At 38.1% G+C, this 19,761-nt stretch overlaps 4 protein-coding genes across 10 annotated transcripts; 2 read left to right on the top strand and 2 right to left on the bottom strand.

Moving 5' to 3' along the window:
- Nucleotides 1-114: 114 nt before the first annotated feature.
- On the bottom strand, nucleotides 115-5,131 carry ESD4 (Cysteine proteinases superfamily protein). Its single transcript, XM_086231888.1, has 9 exons — nucleotides 3,896-5,131; nucleotides 3,651-3,730; nucleotides 3,478-3,571; nucleotides 3,235-3,333; nucleotides 2,320-2,412; nucleotides 2,114-2,233; nucleotides 1,090-1,193; nucleotides 878-950; nucleotides 115-602 (listed from the first exon to the last, which is right to left on the bottom strand). Exons 1-9 carry the CDS (start codon nucleotides 4,730-4,732, stop codon nucleotides 540-542), a joined length of 1,563 nt encoding a protein of 520 aa, XP_086088014.1. The 5' UTR covers nucleotides 4,733-5,131; the 3' UTR covers nucleotides 115-539.
- Nucleotides 5,132-6,466: 1,335 nt separating this feature from the next.
- Nucleotides 6,467-11,844, bottom strand: LOC147294310 (BTB/POZ domain-containing protein). Its single transcript, XM_086233866.1, has 13 exons — nucleotides 11,433-11,844; nucleotides 10,801-10,984; nucleotides 10,600-10,668; nucleotides 10,411-10,509; nucleotides 10,095-10,174; nucleotides 9,171-10,008; nucleotides 8,099-8,778; nucleotides 7,806-7,890; nucleotides 7,632-7,683; nucleotides 7,467-7,516; nucleotides 7,195-7,242; nucleotides 6,905-7,092; nucleotides 6,467-6,814 (listed from the first exon to the last, which is right to left on the bottom strand). The coding sequence occupies exons 1-12, from the start codon at nucleotides 11,690-11,692 to the stop codon at nucleotides 6,916-6,918; spliced, it is 2,622 nt and encodes an 873-aa protein (XP_086089992.1). The 5' UTR covers nucleotides 11,693-11,844; the 3' UTR covers nucleotides 6,467-6,814; nucleotides 6,905-6,915.
- A 43-nt stretch (nucleotides 11,845-11,887) lies between these two features.
- Nucleotides 11,888-16,612, top strand: LOC147294309 (Tetratricopeptide repeat (TPR)-like superfamily protein). Of its 7 annotated transcripts, XM_086232252.1 has the most exons (5): nucleotides 11,888-11,973; nucleotides 12,045-12,095; nucleotides 12,596-12,672; nucleotides 12,851-15,658; nucleotides 16,176-16,612. In XM_086232252.1, exons 3-4 carry the CDS (start codon nucleotides 12,654-12,656, stop codon nucleotides 15,508-15,510), a joined length of 2,679 nt encoding a protein of 892 aa, XP_086088378.1. In that variant the 5' UTR covers nucleotides 11,888-11,973; nucleotides 12,045-12,095; nucleotides 12,596-12,653; the 3' UTR covers nucleotides 15,511-15,658; nucleotides 16,176-16,612. The 7 variants fall into 7 exon arrangements, with proteins under 7 accessions (XP_086088378.1, XP_086088379.1, XP_086088376.1 ...); XM_086232253.1 differs by lacking the exons at nucleotides 11,888-11,973; nucleotides 12,045-12,095 and having other exon boundaries at nucleotides 12,532-12,672; XM_086232250.1 differs by lacking the exons at nucleotides 11,888-11,973; nucleotides 12,045-12,095; nucleotides 12,596-12,672 and having other exon boundaries at nucleotides 12,724-15,658; nucleotides 16,182-16,612.
- A 1,439-nt stretch (nucleotides 16,613-18,051) lies between these two features.
- LOC147294308 (ARM repeat superfamily protein) lies at nucleotides 18,052-19,586 on the top strand. The gene is made up of 5 exons (XM_086234101.1): nucleotides 18,052-18,340; nucleotides 18,437-18,543; nucleotides 18,648-18,795; nucleotides 18,879-19,073; nucleotides 19,185-19,586. Exons 1-5 carry the CDS (start codon nucleotides 18,125-18,127, stop codon nucleotides 19,422-19,424), a joined length of 906 nt encoding a protein of 301 aa, XP_086090227.1. The 5' UTR covers nucleotides 18,052-18,124; the 3' UTR covers nucleotides 19,425-19,586.
- The last annotated feature ends 175 nt before the right edge of the window (nucleotides 19,587-19,761 follow it).

Below are 19,761 nucleotides of genomic sequence, written 5' to 3'. Positions count from 1 at the left end.
ACTAGCGGGACTCTTTAGGGCATGTCAATTTTCATTTAGTTTTTTACAACACTAGATGAACTAATGATATAAAAGAAAAGATTGGTTGCAGTTTTTGGCAAGGGTAGATGTGAAAAAATATATATATATAAAAGAAATTGGGTCAAAAATCAAAACACAAAATAATTGGATCAAATAAATCCACTCTTAGAAGAAACGTTTTTACAAGTGACACAAATGCTTAACACATTGGTATATAATGTAAACTAATTTTTCTTTTTCTAAAAGTTTGCAGGGGCCATGAGCCCTGTTACTCTGTTAGTCCATGCTATGTTCCACCCAGATATCTCCTTGTTCACCTTCACCAGGACAAATCTCAAAATCATTCAAACAAAATCTGAAGCTGTGATGTGACTGGCATCAGCAATATGAAGAAAATGCAGACATCCGTTGTCAACAAGGGCGTGGGCACACCTATTTCACAATGACTTCTGTTATTTGCTAATTGCTAATTCTTGATTGGTACTCCAGAATGTGAAGCAGTAGCTTAGTGTACTCAATCAGTCGGCTCTCAATTGTAGAACTTCCTTTGCTGTCCTCAATCGAAAATATGGCATGTGTTGCTGCAAGGACAACAAACGCAAAGTAAGATGCCCAATATTTATCAGGGCAGGTATGAGAAAGAAAACAGAAGGAATCAGTGCCAAGTATTTTCCCCCCTAGAATTATGTTTTGGAAGATGGACAACACACTTGTAAGTCCCTTTTTGTTATTGGTTTGAATGCAGGTCCGAGCAAATAAAAATGAATACAACCACAACAAGGTAGGATGCTTTTAACTTGAGAGACAAAACATACACACTTTCATGTTCAAACAGAAGCATCTCTGTGTGCCTTACCTGGTTGAAACAGAGCCCCAAGCCCCTGCTATAAAAGTCCGCATATTTCATCATGAACACGCCGCAGTCAAACCTGTTATAAACAATTATTGAGAAATATATTTCAATTATCAGAAGTCTCTCTGCTTATTATAAACAGTTCACAAAGAAAAATCTTTTTGAAAGTAAGTTTCAAAAGGACATGTAATATTGATGAAACAAAGGATGCCCACCCATTCTGCTGCTCAGGAAGGTCTTCAACATATTCAAATTCCCATGAACTCAAATTGATGTCTTTTCCACTCTTGTCCTTCACTTCATCAATGTAGTACCTAGCCTGCCAAACATAAACAGTCAACATAGCTGCAATCTCAACCGGCTGAATGAATACCTTTCGAAAAACATCTATATCAAACTACTGCCATTAGAATCCAAAAAAACAAAAAAAGAGACATAACAGCCCAACAGGTCCCCATATACCTGCTTACACACAGACCATAACCTTAGTAATGGAGGAAAATAAACAATAGTATCAGATTGATCAGCTAAATGAACAAAAGGGAACAACTTCCATCTATTGAAATCTTTAAATATGACCTTGAAATAAATGTCTGACAAGCAATTATTTCCAGAGATGTGATGGCCATGATGATGGCAGTGCAGTAGAATGGTAGCCATAGAGGACAAAGGGTTGGTCGCGATGTCATTATGTGCAATTTTGTAGATGTAAAAAGTATGAAAAGTACATTATTTTTTTAGTAAGAAACGAAAGGTATACAGTCTACACAGTTATTTCACATATATGCCATCAATTAATATACTTTTTACTATGATGAGTTTACATTAATTGATGGTAGATGATCGGTGAAATAATTGTCTAGACAGCATGAATACCGAAAGGTTTCCAAGCCAAGAATGACTTTGGCTTCACGCGCAGGTACATATTTCATACTGCAAGAAGAATGAAGGGAGGGCAATTCTTTTACAGGCAAGGCTAACAAGCCTGACATAATGATATTCTCCATTTTCAATATCATGAACCATTTAATTCAAACAGATGTAATATTGAGTAGCAGAAAATTACAAGGAATCAATAATGGAAAGATTTTAATAAAAGCACATCACCGACCCCTCTCCCACCAAAAAGAAAAAGGTTGTCAAGGAACAATATTTAGTGTCGTAGAGTTCCTGAATTATTTGCATGCAACATGAATAAACAATATCAAAAGCTGAACAAAAGATGACAACAAACCATACCAATACTTTCATCACTTGGGTATCCCTTCCTCCGAGTGAATCAAGATACTGGAACTTCTCATCTGCCCTATTAATAACTGCCAAGCACCAATGTATTTCTTTGTGGATGGGGACAAATATCTGAAAAGAAAATCACTTTTGAAATAAATACATTTTCAGTCAAATTGAGTATATGGTGTAAGAAAGAAGATTTAAAATGAATTTACTTTGTCACATTCAATGAGGCTGTATCCCAGCTTCTTCTGGCTAGTCCATCTTCTGACAGATTTATAATCATAGCCACTTCTCCCACTTATTAACTGCACATGCAATTTCAGTAAAAAAATTAAATTAAATTAAAAAAAAAAAAGAGTAATGAATATAGAAATTGATATTCTAAATCCAACAGCAAAGATGGTTACCCGATCTAGGGAAAAAATTACTAGGAGTGTCAATTGGATGGGCTGAGCCAATAGAGCTTGCCTGAGATTAGCCCAATATGCACATGGCTGAGCTCTCAGCCCAGCCCAATCTTCGGGCCTAAAGTTGGTCAAAATATAATAAATGTATATAAAGAAACAACTGGTACAAATCAGGTCAGGCTTACATCAGGCTGATTTAAGCTGAACTTCAAAACAGGTCTAAAAACTCAGCTCAAACTTAAAAATAAACTCATCCTAAAAGGTTCAGGCTGAACAGATCAATTCTGGACTAATCCAACCCAATGGACAGTCCTAATAATTAAAGGATGAAATGGTAAGAGTATGATGAGACTATTTGAAAATGAACAGGAATTAGGGCTTTACAATTTTCACACCTTTTCTACTTCATAAAAACTTAATAGTCCCAAGGAAGAAGTTCAATAAATAACAAGCAGTGATGAGAAGTAATATGACTCATACCATTGCCCTTATCTAGACAACAAATTAATGATCTTGAAAAATGAAAAAGAGCATCGATAAATATTTCCTAAACTCTTCTGACCATAAGCAAAGGAAAATTAACCAGATTATACATATACAACCACTGCCAAGAGAAACACTTTTTATATATAAAACAGGTGTATGAGTCAAATAGTACATGAAGGTACAAGAACCAAGTGCAAAATATTGAAGAAGAAAGGGAGAGTGCAAATCACAAACCTTTTTGTAGAAAAAAGTGTTGAAGAAATGACATTTCAAGAACTTCTTTGGATCTCTCTTTTCCCTCTCTTTCAGCAACTCAAGGTAGACGTTTATGACCTGAAAAGGAAGACCGTGCGCATGTATTGAGAAATTACATTACCAGCTTGTAAACCCAGAAAAGTCCCTATCAACCATCTAATGAAGAAACAGAGTTTGTCATTGCTATTAGCAAAAGCGTAAAAGTGTAAACTAAAAAATCACCTCATCATTCAACCATGCGCCCGGTCTAAGGCACTGCAAAAGTTCACCTGTAATCTCTATGTTTGAGTTCTCATGAGTTACCAAGATCCTCCTCCTGTATCAAGGAACCCAACAGTGTTATAATTCCAACTACACCAATTTTAACAGGAAAGAGTATATGCATCAATCCATACCGATTGGCAGAAGAAAATGCTCGTTCAACCTGAGTCTCTTCCTCCTTTGTAAGGGGCACAAAGGGTTCAAGGGGTACTTCCTAAAATGAAATGAATATCTTATTAAGATCAGACTTTTGAGTACATAATTCATCATCAAGCATTACCACGACATGCCTGATAAACTAAGAATCATTGATAACTAAAAATGCAAATGATACTTCCAAAACAAGCGGCAAGTTAAAATAAAACAAAAAGAAATTCACCTCCACTGGTTCCTTCTTTGGACGCAGCAATTGAACCAGAGACAGGCGCTTCTGATTCAACTCAATTTCGAAATCCAAATTTCTCAATTTGGGAGTCCGCCTCTCTGCATCCTCAAGCAACTTCTTGTACACCACAAGACCCCGGGCATCCTCCTCGCGATTCAGGTACAATGAATCCAACATCTTCCCTGCACTGTCCACTTTGAAAGCGGGATTCGTTGTCGCTGTCAAGTCCGAAACCACAGAAGAAGCCGATGGCTGAGTAGCCTGAGTTCCACGGTCCACCATCTTCGCGTCCAATTCTTGGACATCAGCCACAACAACCCCATTTTCCTCACGTGAATGCCTTTCTGGGCCATCTTCCTCTATCACCACAACTTCTTCTACAGTCGAATCCTCGGAAACTCTGTCATTTTCAGCCTCTTTGTCCAATTCAATCACCTCCTTGTCCTTTGTAAAATAGCGCAACGTCTTGAACGCGCTGTTCTTCGCCGTATAGTAATTCTTAACCAGTGCATTGCCCATAATGTTACTCGACTGCTCCTTTTCACAAACCCCTCTGGTTTTCGGAGTCGAATCGCCTCGGAGTAAGGACCCGAATTTGAGTGTTCTACAAGGGGCGTGAACTCTGGCCAATGGCGGCTTTATATCCGGGTACCGAGAGACCCTCGAAACGGCGCTACTTGACGACAATATGAGTGGGTCGGGGCTTTGCTTCACATAAGAGAATCTAGGTCGCTTTGAAACTTGAAAATTCGGCGAATATGGAGATGGGTGTGCACAATTCAAGTTCAAACACTCGTCCCCGCGCTTACGATTGCTGGTTAGAGCTCCCATTGACAGACCCAGAGCTCAAAAACCCTAGAAATTCACATCTCATACAAGAAAACCGTGCGGGAAAAAAAAACCAACCAACTTTAAACCAGAACTTAGGATTTTCGTGGGCAGATCGAACACTAAAATCAGCTGGTTAAATCTTAAACCAGAACTTAGGGTTTTGCCCAAACTCCAATCTCCAAACACCGAAAAAAAAAAAAACAAACAGAAATAGTTCGCGAATAGAGCTTTTCCAAAATGACAATTTGGGGGGACAAAACCCTAGAAACGCAGAGGAAGGGGGTGAATTTCAAATACAAACCAGTAAATCTGTTGAGAGAAATAAAATTGCAGCGATAGAAAAGAGTGAGTGTTCCCGCTACAAAAAAGGGGGTGAGGTGGAATTTTTTTTTTAATATTTGTTTTTAGTTTTGAGACTGTTTTCAATTTTGATGCCGTTTGAGGTTTTGATCTGATTTCGCTGATGGGGGTTAGGCGTTTCGGCTTTCGGTTCTGTGAAAAAAAAAAAAAAAAAAAACGAATTTTAATATGTTTCGCGCACTTACATTACATGGGCTAGGATAGTTCCCAAAGGCAATTAGTGTGAAATTAAGTACACAAGTTTTCCACTTTTTGTTTTTGGTTTTTTAACTTATAAGTAATTTGAAATTAAGGGCTAGTTTGGTATTGCTGTAAGGAAAAACAGCTGTGAAGTAAAACAGCTGTAAAGTAAAGTAGTTAAATGTTTGGTAAACTATGTTTTCAAAAGTGCTGTGAGTACAAAAAATAGTATTAAAGTGTTTGGTAAATGTTAATGTAAAAGTGTTGTGACTGTGTATAATTACTAAAATGGACATGATGCTGAAAGTGTCTTTCACTTATTTATTAGGTAAAAATAGAATATTTTTTTACTTGTTTTTGAAATTTTTGGCTACAAATTTTTATTAGCATTAATTTTTCTAAGAACAACATTATTAAATAAGTATGCCTATTATTTTTTAGGTTATTATAATTTTAATCGTACAAATAAAATATCATAATTAATTATCACAATATAAAATATAACTAACAATGAACATATTTTTTAATTTAAAATAAACAAATAAAAATTATAGAAATCAATGAGGGTATTATAGGTAAAATAAAATATTCATTATTGCTGTGATTCACTGCAGCTTTCAAAAGCACCTAAAAACCTGTTTTATATTTTTGTTGTGGGGAATTGAGAATTGTGGGGAAAAACAGTTTTTTATTTTTTACCAAACACCAAAATTGATGTAGATGATTGAGAATTATTATCCACAGCAGCTTTTCGGTCCTTCACCGCAATCCCAAACGAAGCCTAAGACGCTCTAGATATTATAGCAAATCACTAATAAACGAAATTTATTATTAAAAGATATGGGATGATCACGTTGAAGTTGACCATGGCTTACTCTGATGATCCTTAAGGAGAGAAGGGAGATGTATTAGGAAGTAATTCCTTGTAACTAAAAGTTCATTCATTCACAGTATTTGTGGTTAGTAACTTAGTATGAGGGAATGTGGAAAAATGAGTTAATATTAAGATAAGTTAAAAATTTGATATCTTCTATAATTACAGGTGTGTGTGGTCCCAGTGAGGGGTGGGGTCCACATTTAGGCCCTGCCCATGGTAGAGGCAACAGCTACTGATGGGTTGCTGGCTTGCTGCCTATGATATGGATAATGTTCAACTATGAGATGCTGCCTTCGTGGCTATGACTGTGCTCATAATTATGTTAAACAAGAAAATTATAAATAACAATTTACATGATGATTCAAGCAAATCTTGAGCAAAGTAAGCATATCATTTGGGGAAGGAGCTTAACCAAACCCAATACATCCATGACCAAATTATGCCTTGTTTACTCAGACTTGAACAACAATACAAACATCTTTGCCTCGATAGGATGTTACTTTGAAAAACAACTATAAATAGACAAAAGAAGAAAAAGAATTGTCAAAAGTGCAAACTATAATTGATGATTGCTATTCACCATGCATATATAACAGACTATGGCCATAAGGTCCAGTTATCATCCTTGTTTGGCTAGGCCAAATTATTCAGCTCTGGTTTATTATCTGAAACATGAAAAGTATTTCTATCAGAAAATTGACTTTGCATGGAGGATAGTTATTATCGCATTCGAGATAAGTTTTCAACTGAAATACCTTTTTCAGTTTTATACAAGCTGCACAACAGCAGCCACTCTTAAGGCCCCATTTTGGAGAAGATCGGCAAGCTCATCAAATAACAGAGCTGTTCGCCAACCCCAGCCCTTGGGAGCTTTTGGTAAAAGGGTCCCTGTTTGCTTGAAGCTTCCAAACACCATGACTTCCCTCTTTGATGGACAGATTAACTACATTATAATGGAATATGAGCATGGAATCAATAGACTACATTATGGCGTAACATGAACAGCGATTAAATTGACAACATATTATTCACTTTGGAATATTACCTGATAGCGGGCAGTAACCTTTTCACGAGAATCAACATACATCTGCACCTGTTTTGGGCACACCATAATTTGTAACGTACCAATTAACAACTCATATAATGTGTTAGAAATATCAAATTAACAAGTAAATAGTCAATGTGGCAGTAGTCCTACTTTGCCAGTGAAATACAGTGAGAAAGGGGTGATCATCATTGAAATGTGACGATGTTAAGCATTCTTCTCTATAACTAAAATAATCCATCTCATGCTTAAACAATCAAGAGTAGACAAACCTTCCTAACTGAATCAGTAATCTCTGCCTTGCGTCGGTGAAGAAATAATCCTGAAATAAAATATGATATGAAATGCATTGAGCTTAAGCAACATATTTCATATAAAATACAGGAAAAGAGAATAAGATGTGTCCAAGGTAAATCAATTAACAGCTTAGAAAGTACCAAGTGTGCGGCGTCCTTGAGGGTCTTCATCATTAAAAGCCTGAACACTAACCTATAAATTTGAACAGAAAAATTCATTTCATTTTTTCTTAGAGCATGGAAAATGGAATTTGTTAAGCCACATCATAAATTTAAATCTTGTACTGAAAGAATAACAAGTTTATATTCAAACACCTTCCATAAAGAACCAGCATAAAAGACTTCTGGAGAGTGCTTGACTTGGCCATCACTGAGCCTGTGCACATCCTCAAATTGCACCCTGTAGAATCAGGGATCAAGAATTTAATTGAAATGATTAAAAAGAGAGATAGAGAGAGAGAGAGAGAGAGAGAGAGAGAGAGAGAGAGAGAGAGAGAGAGAGAGAGAGAAAAAAAAGGACTTTGATTTGCTATTAGTAAGATGGACAAATGAACTGTTCTGCACCAAAATTTGTGTCAACAGTAATGCAAAGAGAAATGACCACATACCCAAAGCGGAAAGGAGGGAAGTGACTTAAAGGTGTTTTCATATCCAAAGATATGCAAGAACTGTTTGCATTATCCCACTCAATCCCAAGCGCATGCTCTGAGGACTCTACCATCTGCACAGGTATACCACTAGTACTTGGCACTGCCATGGAAGTTGCAGGCATTCTGCTTTGCATATCCATCTCATAGCCTCTTTCTGTTTGTTCCCCATGAGCATTAGCTACATTGTTCCCTCCTTGGCTTAGCCCAACCAAAGCTGTCAATCCATCTCCAGATAGGTCCCCATTATGGTCAGCTCTAGCCTCTGAATCATCATTAGCAAGAGATTGCTGGCAATTTCTGTTGCCCATGCCAAATGGCACACGAGAAAAGACAAACCGAGTTGGAGGCCAAGCGCCTGCTGGGACAAATGTAGTTCCACGTCCAATACCGGCAAGCCCATCAATAGGACCCCTAACATGCACACGTACAGGCCTAAAGAGGCCATTTCCTTCACCTGGAGCAGACTCAGCAACATATACACCAGGGGAATTATTCTGATTATGCTCTTGCATGTAGTATCCAGTGGTAACTCCATGTGAGAATGCAAATTGCTGTCTGCAAGTGCATGCTATACTTGTAAGACAACAACTTTTGCACGTATCAGCACCAATTTCCTGGACTCTCTGGCTTAAAAGCATCTATATGATAGAATCCAAATAAACAAGTAAACAAATAGATAGATATGATAAGTAACAGAGAGATAAATAAATAAAACAATCTCTTCAAAAGCATAATCACAGGCAACAATTTGTGTATGAATGTGGTAGAAAGAGATGACCAAATTTCTTATGGTGGGAGATGGGCAGAGAGCTCTTGTAGCACCCTGTCAGGTCCCATAGACCTAGTCCCTCAGACTGAATACTATGGTTTATAAGAGATTTTTCCAAATGGTTCACTAGAACTGTTAATATGGATGACAGGTGAGACATTGAGCATATATAACTACTAAAATTGCTATAACAAACTAGATGACACCTTGTATAGCAATGAAAATTCAAAACTAAAAAGAAAACGGTACGCAGAAAGAGACCTGCAGCCAAAGACCATCATTTACAGCTTTGCAAGGGAACCCCAATTCCTCAAGTTGCTTTCTTACATTCAAAAGTTCCTCAAAAGACATATTGCAGTATAAAAGAGAACCCCCTTCAAATATATTAACAAATGCATCATATTCCTCCCCACCAACCCCAAAGTTCCCTTTAGCATAACCTTTAAGCTGTCTTCTGCCTACAACCCTGCCACCCCATGAAAGGGGAGGCATGCCACATCTTCCCCAATCATTTGGCATTAGCTCACAACTGGAAGTGTTCATTGGAGAGCATTGCCGTGACTGGTCCCTGGCAAGCCAACTATTGTTATTTAACAAATGGTAGCACGATCCTTCATCAGATGGGCCTTCCATAGCAACTCCATTTGCCCCCAATCTACTTGCTCCAACACCAACTGGCATATCAGCATAACATGAGGTTCTAATTACATCGATACCTGAAAACGAGTTACTCAATGATGAAGGACCTCCCATGCTGCAATTGTATCCTGGCGCCAAATTTGACTGAGGGTATGCAACTTGTTGCACTTGCTGTTTGGCATTTGAAACTCCTGATTGGTAGTCAACCACACAGTCTGCAAGCTCTATCAGAAGATCACGAGCAGTATTATGGCCCTCTAAATCATCTTTTAAGGTTAAGCGCCCCAGTTCAGACTCCAACTTTTTATTAGTAAAGCTATCAATCAGATTCTTTCCCTTTGCATTGGAGGAATCAGAATGAGTATCTGTGGCTGCCTCAGAACTGGAACTTCCATGATCATAATCTTCCTGTTTGCATTGAGCACCTTTTGCAAGGAATGTGTACAATGCCAGTTCAAACCTTTTCGCACAAAAAAAAAAACAATTTTAATAGGAATTCAAGCAGTGAACAATAAAACCCAGTGAGAGGGCATCAATGCTCCTTACCGTTTCTCTTCACTGGGTACCCAGAGCTCATCAGAGGTCAGTAATGCAAGCAAGGTTTGAGAAGAAAGTTTTGGAAGCACCTGCCCATGAGAGGAAATAAAAATGTAGACAGCAGCAGGTATACATGAAAAAACTCAAAACCTTAAAATATTTTTAATCCTGTAAAATCAAATGTTATAGACAACATAGATCCAAGAGTGAAGAAAAAAAAAATGAACTATGTACTTGAATTTAAATTTAATAATAGAGCATAAACAATAAGTTTCTAAGGCTGTGGGCAATGATAAAACTGTGCAGTAAGCTGTCCATCTTTTACCTCTTTCAACTCCATGGCACCACTTTGACAAAGGTAGCCCCAGCAAGCATTTCTTACTCGTTCTCCATGTATGCCATAATCTTGGCCCTCTGCAAATACCTGAAAGCACAGGTAGATAGATACTCTCAGTAAAAAGGAAATCAGTAGCATGTAGTTCATATACAAAGAGGCGGCACAAGCATTTCGAACCTGATAGGCTAAGAAGTTTGAAGTCCATAATTCAGATATAATGAAGTCTGTGCATATTGCACATAAATCCTGCATTAAAAGAATAGCAAATGTAATCCAAACGCACACAAAGGGAAGCCATTACACTATATCTGAAATAAAGTTAGGTACAAAGACCCATCTGGAAAACAGAAGCTTCTGTCTCCAATGAGAATACGATACCTGAAGGTCAAGAAAAGAAGCAGCAGCCAGAACACGAAATGCATTGTTATCATTAAGCTTGGGGTGGTGCCCATACAGATATGCCAAGGCCATTGCAATCGCCTCTCCATTAACATTCTTATCATCTACATGTAAGGTCACAACAGGGGCATTGGCTTCTTTCCAAGGTCCGTGAAGCATGTTCCTGCCAGGCAACATTAGATGGAAGCAGATGAAGATGCACAAGGTGAATGCACCTAATCAATGCAAAATTAGGTGTGTATTATTATTGAGGACAAAATTACTTGCCCAGAAAAACCATTTTATTAATACCCTATTGCCAACCCATTCCAAAGTATGAAGTCATGAACACTCCCATGTTATTACACTAAGATGAGCACGCACTAGGCAATTTTTAACCAATCAGTGCCATTGCTAAATTGGGTACCGTCCATATGGCTAAAGCTATGAACTTTTAGTAGGAATCTCAGAAAATAAACATGCATTGTGTGTGTGTGTGTGTATACAAGCATATTTCACTATCTTAATCAACGAATCCCAATTTTTTTCGTTCTACATAATCAAACAACGTTGAATCAGTGCATGAATTGCATGGGCATTTGGTTAAATTTGAGAAAAGAGGGTAATCGGACCTGAAGTAGGGGCTGCGAGAGAGAATGAGGCGGTGGAGGTGGTAGGTGGAGCCCATGGCGTGTACCACCATATCGGAGAAGGCGCCGGAGTTGAAGCCTTCCATTTGGATGTGGTCGCAGAGCGAGGTGAGGTTGCAATCCAGAGCGCGCAGCTCGCCGCTGCTCCGGTCGTTGTCGGAGTGCTGCTGCGAGGGCTGAATCGTCATTTTCATTTGGGGTCCGTACGACCGCGTGGGATTGTTAGAGTATTGAGGTTCCATGTGCCACCCCCAATTGGATTTTGATTTTCTTTCTTTGTTTTTTTCAATTATTTTTGTGGTTTTGATTATGAGTGTATGAGAGTGTTGCAGATCAGAGACATGGTTGAACGTTGGTTGTGCTTGAACAGGAGTCGAGACTCGAGACTCACTGAACAAGAGGAAGCTTTGGAAATATGGGCTTGGGTCGGACCCTCCCGCCTTTAATTGGCTCGCCCCGCCCCATTTTTTATGGGTAAAATAACGAGACTGTACGACGCCGCATAAGGCCCTTTCCAAAAACGGTGAGTTTGGTTACCACTTTCTGATGTCATCGTCTTTCTTGGTCTTAACTAAGCTCTACACTCTCTGGCAGAGACTGGTTTAAACCCTAAATCTCCGTTGCCCTTCGCTTCAAGATTGCCCGGTATGTGAATTAACCAGTTCGTAATTTCTGAAAAACGTTTTGGTAGCTGGGATACAATTTAGGAGTCGAAATACTTGAAATTCGTGTTTTTACAATCAAAGCTCAGTTCCCAACAATGAATTATTTGTTATTTTCTCACACTTTCTCATCAAATATGATTGGAATGACTGAATGTCAATTGGGTATGAATTAGATTAAACTACAATGAATTTTGTGTTTGCTTTTTTTTTTTTTCATTGCAATTGCAGTGCTTTTTGTTTTATAAAATTCATTTTCTTTAATCCCTTATGCCTTGAACTCCTTTTCGTACTCATTATATGTGTGCTATGTTCATCTTGAGATGTATTGTTTATGTTTGATTAATGATTTGCTTTCTTTTTCTTTGTTATTGGTGTTTATTGTTTCTGTCTAAATGTATGCATAACTTAAAGGGAGTGGCTTGCTCTTTGTTGGTTGAGCAGCTTGTCTCTAACTTGTATGTTTTGAACTTCTCAATATAGATTTGGAAGGTAAAGGGCATAGTATTAGTCTTATTAGATTGGGCATGCATTCGTGAAGATGCTCCTAAGAAAACAAGGTAATTTTGGCATCATGTGATTCTTTCTTCTCTATATGGTAAAGTATTTTGGTATACTGAAATCCGAAAAATATAAAGTTCTCTGTGTCTTTTATGATCTTCATCATTTACTACTTGTGGTGGCATGTACAGCAATTGCTTCTTACTATCAGCTTGATTTTTTTATTTTTTTATGTAGGACATCGTTTTGATTTGAAGTGCTGTAACATTTACACTCTTTGTAAAAGTTTTTCATCCTTGTCAAATGGGCCTTCTTCTGGACTTGATAGGAAAGTTGTTTCCTCCTTTTTTGATACTCCAAGAAAAGTTGAGGCTGTGAGACATGTAGTTGATGATGTGTGCCGAGTCTTGGAGGGTGGTCCTTGGGGACCTGCCCTTGAGAATGCTCTATCAGCAATTGACAAAAAACCTCAATCAGAATCAGTTATTGGAGTCTTAAGGAGGCTGAAAGATGTCAGTGTAGCAATTAATTATTTCCGGTGGTGTGAAAGACAAACTGATCAAGCACATTGTCCGGAAGCATACAATTCACTTCTTGTGGTCATGGCCAGGAGTAGAAATTTTAATTTCTTGGAACAGGTCCTGGAAGAAATGAGTATCGCAGGAATTGGCCCATTTAATAACACATGTATTGAGTTAGTTGTGAGCTGTGTCAAGTCACACAAGCTGAGAGAAGCTTTCAGTCTACTGCAAACCATGAGGAAGTTCAAATTCCGCCCTGCATTTTCAGCCTATACAACTCTGATTGGAGCTCTGGCAACAGTTCCTGAATCTGATCTCATGCGGACTCTCTTTCATCAAATGCAGGAGCTAGGTTATGAAGTTACTGTGCATTTATTTACAACTCTTATTCGTGTATTTGCCAAGGAAGGCCAAGTTGACGCTGCCCTCTCCTTGTTGGATGAGATGAAGAGTAACTCGTTCGATGCAGACATTGTTCTTTATAATGTCTGTATAGACTGCTTTGGAAAGGTTGGTAAAGTGGATATGGCCTGGAAATTCTTTCATGAAATGAGAATGCATGGCTTGATGCCTGATGATGTGACATATACTAGCATGATAGGAGTTCTCTGCAAAGCTGAGAGACTAGATGAAGCTGTAGAGCTATTTGAGGAGCTGGATGCCAACAGGAAAGTACCTTGTGTGTATGCTTATAACACCATGATCATGGGTTATGGCTCTGCTGGAAAGTTTGATGAAGCATACAGCTTATTTGAGAGGCAAAAAAGAAAGGGGTGCATTCCAAATGTGATTGCATATAATTGCATTCTCACTTGCCTAGGGAAGAAGGGGAGAGTAGAAGAAGCATCAAGGATTTTTGATGAGATGAAGAAAGATGCAGCACCCAATCTTCCAACATATAACATTCTAATAGACATGCTTTGCAAGGCAGGTAAACTCGAGGCTGCTCTGCAAGTTCGTGATGCCATGAAAGAAGCTGGCTTATATCCTAATGTTATGACTGTAAACATAATGATTGACAGACTCTGTAAAGCTCAGAAACTTGATGAAGCTTGTTCTGTATTTGAAGGAATGGATCATAAAGTGTGCACACCGAATGCATTTACGTTTTGTTCTCTTATAGATGGCTTGGGAAAAAGAGGAAGAGTGGATGATGCCTACAAGCTTTATGAAAAGATGTTGGATGCTGACCAGATTCCAAATGCTATTGTATATACATCTCTCATCAGGAACTTCTTCATGTGTGGCAGGAAGGAGGATGGTCACAAAATATACAAAGAAATGATGAGTAGGGGCTGTTCTCCTGACCTCATGCTCCTTAATACTTATATGGATTGTGTTTTCAAGGCTGGTGAAACTGAAAAAGGTAGATCTTTGTTTGGGGAGATTAAGGCTCAAGGATTCATTCCGGATGTGCGGAGCTATTCAATCTTAATTCATGGCCTTGTAAAAGCAGGTTTTGCACATGAAACCTATGAATTATTCTATGCGATGAAGGACCAAGGCTGTGTTTTGGACACCCGTGCTTATAATGCCATCATTGATGGATTCTGCAAATGTGGAAAGGTGAATAAAGCTTACCAGCTGCTGGAGGAAATGAAAACTAAGGGTCACCAACCCACTGTTGTTACTTATGGTTCTGTCATTGATGGGCTTGCCAAGATTGACAGGCTTGATGAAGCATATATGCTTTTTGAAGAAGCAAAGTCAAAAGGAGTAGAATTGAATGTAGTTATTTATAGTAGTCTTGTTGATGGGTTTGGGAAGGTGGGCAGAATTGATGAAGCATATCTAATCATGGAAGAATTAATGCAGAAAGGTTTGGCACCTAATGTTTACACATATAATTGCTTGCTTGATGCACTTGTGAAAGCTGGCGAAATTGATGAAGCCATTGTCTGCTTTCAATCCATGAAAGATTTGAAATGTACACCCAACCATGTAACTTATAGCATTCTCATAAATGGGCTTTGTAGAGTTAGAAAATTCAATAAGGCTTTTGTGTACTGGCAAGAGATGAAGAAACAAGGGTTACAACCCAATACAATTACCTACACCACCATGATCTCTGGACTTGCAAAGGCTGGGAACATAAGGGATGCTAGTGGGCTTTTTGAGAGGTTTAAGGCTAGTGGTGGCATTCCTGATTCTGCTAGTTATAATGCTATGATAGAAGGGTTAAGCAGTACAAATAGGGCAATGGAAGCGTATGCACTTTTTGAGGAAACTCGGCGGAAAGGTTGTAATATTCATACCAAGACATGTGTTGTTCTACTGGATGCCTTGCACAAGGCTGAATGCCTTGAGCAGGCAGCAATTGTGGGCGCTGTGCTTAGGGAAACTGCAAAGTCTCAACATGCTTCAAGATCATGGTAAAATTGCATATATGGTGATGACATAAGGGGTGCCTCACTCAAGAAGTGGTGATGATGTAAGGTGTCTTCTCATGCATACATGCTGATGGAGCAAATATTGGGGTAATTCCATCAAATCCTTAACATGATGGAAGTCACTCCCTGCAGAGGTAATTCCTTTCTGATTACGAATGTAGTTTTTGAATTCTATACATGTATCTGCAGTATGACTTACTTTAGCGGGGATGCCAATATGTTATTCCTCTGATTTGATATTTGAATAAAATGTTCTGATGAGTTGAATGTTTTCAGGGATGTAACTTTTAAATTATAGGATCCTAGTGTGTATAGTATAGTGTTATTAGTGCATGAATGCTCAATATTGGCTTTTGGCACATGTTTAAGGCGTGAAATTCTCAGAAAGGTAAAGGGAAGAAGGGGGGTGGCAGGGAGAATGATGAGTAATTCTTCTGGCAGATGTTGGGGTTTCTTTTCTTTTTCTTCTGCTGATGTTCTTCTGCCAGATTTTCAATTTCAATGATTGTAAATTCTCAAGACAGACAATTCAAGTTTCAATGATTTTTGTGTTGATGTTGCATATTTTTACTCAGGTTCCTCATGTAGCCCTTTTCACATTTTTCTCTAGTTCCTCAGGTACTTGCATTGACTATATACTTATGGATGAAGGTGCAGAGTTTTGACCGGAATGTCAAGGAAACTGAACTCAAATTGACAACTACAACTTCAGGAGTAGTTGTAGCTTCAATCATTAGTGAATCCATGGGCATGAGTTTGTTTCGAGAACCAATAGTGCTGGAACATAGTGTATGGTAATTACTCAGGAAGTTTGATTTACTCGAGAATTGCAGGGTAGCATGTCTTGGAGTCCAAGTCTAGGGTCCCCATTGGCCTCTTAGGAGGAGACCCCTTCCCAACCATTACAGCCGTGCCTAATGCTGGATCTAGTTGATGAGTGGGTCAACTTCTTCTGTAATTTGTAATTTTTTTAAGCATATGTAATTTCTATATGTTATTCTTTGTTTATCATGGCATACCCAACTATTTTACCCATGAAACGATCAGCTGATTCATAACTTAATTGGACCTTTGACCTTTTTCTCTCTGACGGTTTGTGTTGTGAGTCAATTGCGCCAGGTTGGGCCAACACAAGAACGATATATAAGTAATACAGGTTAGGTTAGGTCGAAATATAAAAAATTTAGCAAAAAAAATTAAAAAAAGGTCTATTGATTTTAATTATTAAATTTTAATAACTTTTTAGTTTATGTACTAAAATCAAATAGCATTTTAGATTAAGTATTAGTTGAAAAGTCAAACAAAATAATAAAGTAAAAAGTATTAGAATTTATAAATATTATATCACATGTCACTACAATAAAAAAATAAAAATAATATTACATTAATTTATAATATATTGTATTAACAAAAATCAATACAGTCACAACTTAACTGTGACTGTCTTGGTAAATTAAAAGAGATAACTCATACCACTATACTATATATTATTTTGAGTAAAAGTATTGTTTTGACCTCTATTTATACTATATTATAGTATAATTTATCTATAAAAAATTCAATTAAGTCAGAACTTAACTGTGACTGTCTCACAACTTAGATGTGACTGTCGTTCAGTCACAACTAAATTTGAAGTTGTGAGTGTAGTACAGTCACAACTAAATGTGAATTTGAGACTATATTAGCAAATTTTCAAGATAATATAAAACCCTCAAGGACATTTTGTCAAAATTGTATAAATTTTAAGTTTTAACTAACTTATCATATGTGGGCCAAAAAACAAAAATGTCGAATAGAAAATGCTCAAATTAAAAAAGTCAACATATTTGTGACCTAATCTAAAAAATTACATTAAATTTGGTAGTTCAATTGAAATATTATATGATTTTTATGATAAAATTATTAAAATTTAGTATTTAATTCTAATTTTTTATTATTTCTACCGGTTAGAGGCTCGGAGCCCTCCTTTATCCACCCTTATGGGATGGTCTACGCCAGGCCGTCTCAAAAATTTAGGAGACCATGTGCCAATTCAGAAATTAGACCATTTCTTACATATTAATTGTACTAAAAAAAATGAGGGCCCTGTGCGATCGCACAGGCCCACCCCCCTAATAGCCAACCCTGGTCTACGCAAGGCACGAGCACGGCACTGACATGAGATGAGCTCAGGCTGTGGGCTCTGGGTCTCGACGTCTCGTCTATTAAACCGGTGGACACGGATACAACATGAAACATGAATCGGCCCATTTTAATGGGCTGGACTGGCACAGTCGTGAATCGGCCCATTTTAAATGGGCTGGACTGGCACACTACGACCCATTTGATAGCCCATTGTTACCACTACCAGAAGGTCCAGAACTCTGTCATTCCCGCTCAGTAATGTAACCGTTGCAAAAGGAAGGAAAGTCCAACGGATCTCTCTACCTCTTTTTAAAATTTAAAAATATTCAAATAAAAAGGTAACAAGAATTTACTTTCTTTATCAGTATCCAACTCCCCCACCAACCCCAACAATTTCCTCTTCGTTATCAAAACCCCAAAGATTTTCAGACCCATCTCTCTCCCTCTTCTCTCTCTGTGTTTGTTCTGTGATTTCAATGGCGATGGCACTCAGACCCATTGACAATGCCCTTCCAACCACACCTGAAAGACCCAAAAAGCAAACCAAGGTTGCTGTTACAATCCAAAAGCAATCCGACATTGGTGTAAATGATGAAAACAAAGCTCCGCTTCCTGCAACCGCCGATGCCACCGTTGATTACATAGCCTCTGAGAATCTCAAACCCATTTCAGACCCCGATTTCAAGATTCAGGTAAGTCTCTATCTGATTGGGTTTTGTTTTGTTTTTCTGTATTTTAGGGCAAACCCAATTGATGTAATAGTAAATTCTTTCATCTTTGAATATCAGAGCCTAATTGAAGAGTTAGATTCGAAGGACTGGACCAAGGTGTGCGAGTCTCTGAACAATGTTAGGCGTTTTGCAATCTATCACTCTGCTCTCTTGGTTCCTACTTTGTAAGTGTTTTTTCTCTTCCTTTTCTATTCTTTGCTGTAAGTCAATAAACGACATCGTTTTTCAGTAATAGCCTTATTAACATGCATATGATAATAATGTACAGAGAGAAAGTTATGATGGTGCTGGTCAAGGCAATGAAGAACCCAAGAAGTGCATTAATCAAGACCTCTATTATGGCTTCCTCCGATATCTTCAAAGCCTTCGGTGACAGTTTATTGGATTCAACCACCTCTGCAGCATTTGATCAATTGGTGTGTACCCGTATACTTTTTTTCTCTCACAATCTTTTTCTTCCTGTGAGCATTTTGATCACCATTTTTTTATGGGTCTCCAGCTGCTGCAATTACTGCTGAAAGCCTCTCAAGACAAACGCTTTGTGTGTGAAGAAGCAGACAGGGCTCTAAGTGCAATGGTGGGTTCTTTGACTCCTCTGCCTTTGCTTCATAGGCTCCGAGCCTATGCCAAACATGCCAATCCTAGAGTCAGAGCCAAAGCTGCAATTTCTGTCTCAACTTGTGTCTCTAAGATGGTAATGATATAATAACTAAATGGTCTTCTTCTCCTTTTTGTCACTTGAGCTTAAGCATACCATTTTTCTTTTACCTTATAAAGCAAAATGAGATTTTCTTACCAATTTCAGGGGCTAGAAGGAATGAAAGATTATGGGCTGGTCTCTTTAGTCAAAATGGCTGTGGATTTGTTGAATGATAGGCTGCCTGAGGCAAGAGAAGCAGCACGCAGCATTGTGAATTCGGTCTACAACGCCTATACAGAGAATGAAGAGCAAGAGCAGAAGCAGGAGATATGGCTGAGTTTTTGCCAGTCTAATCTGTCACCAATTCATGCTCAGTCCATGGTCAAATTTACTTCTTCTCAGTAGAGTCTAGAGGGCAGAACTAGTAGTGGTTCTGGTGGTAGTAGCAGATATAGTTGAGTGCTGCTTTGGGTCATGATGAAATGGAAAGTGGGTTTAGAATTTCCAGTTTCATGTAAAAGCTGTTTTTACATAATTCTACGTTGAGAATATTGTTTAAAGATAATTTGCAATGTAATTTCATTTTGCGAACAAAGCAATTGCTTAATCCAGTTGAGAGCTGAAGGTGATACACCAAGATCAAACTCTTCAGCTATTTGTCACATGAATATGCCTCGTACAAAAGTAACTTGAGAACTTATTAATTCTGCAATTCCAAATTTATTTATGGCCTACAAAATGG

This window comes from Dryas octopetala, chromosome 2, assembly GCF_963921425.1.
Source record: "Dryas octopetala chromosome 2, drDryOcto1.1, whole genome shotgun sequence".
Lineage (NCBI taxonomy): Eukaryota > Viridiplantae > Streptophyta > Magnoliopsida > Rosales > Rosaceae > Dryas > Dryas octopetala.
Note: the sequence above shows the minus strand (reverse complement) of the source record. Positions and strands in the feature narration are given on the sequence as shown.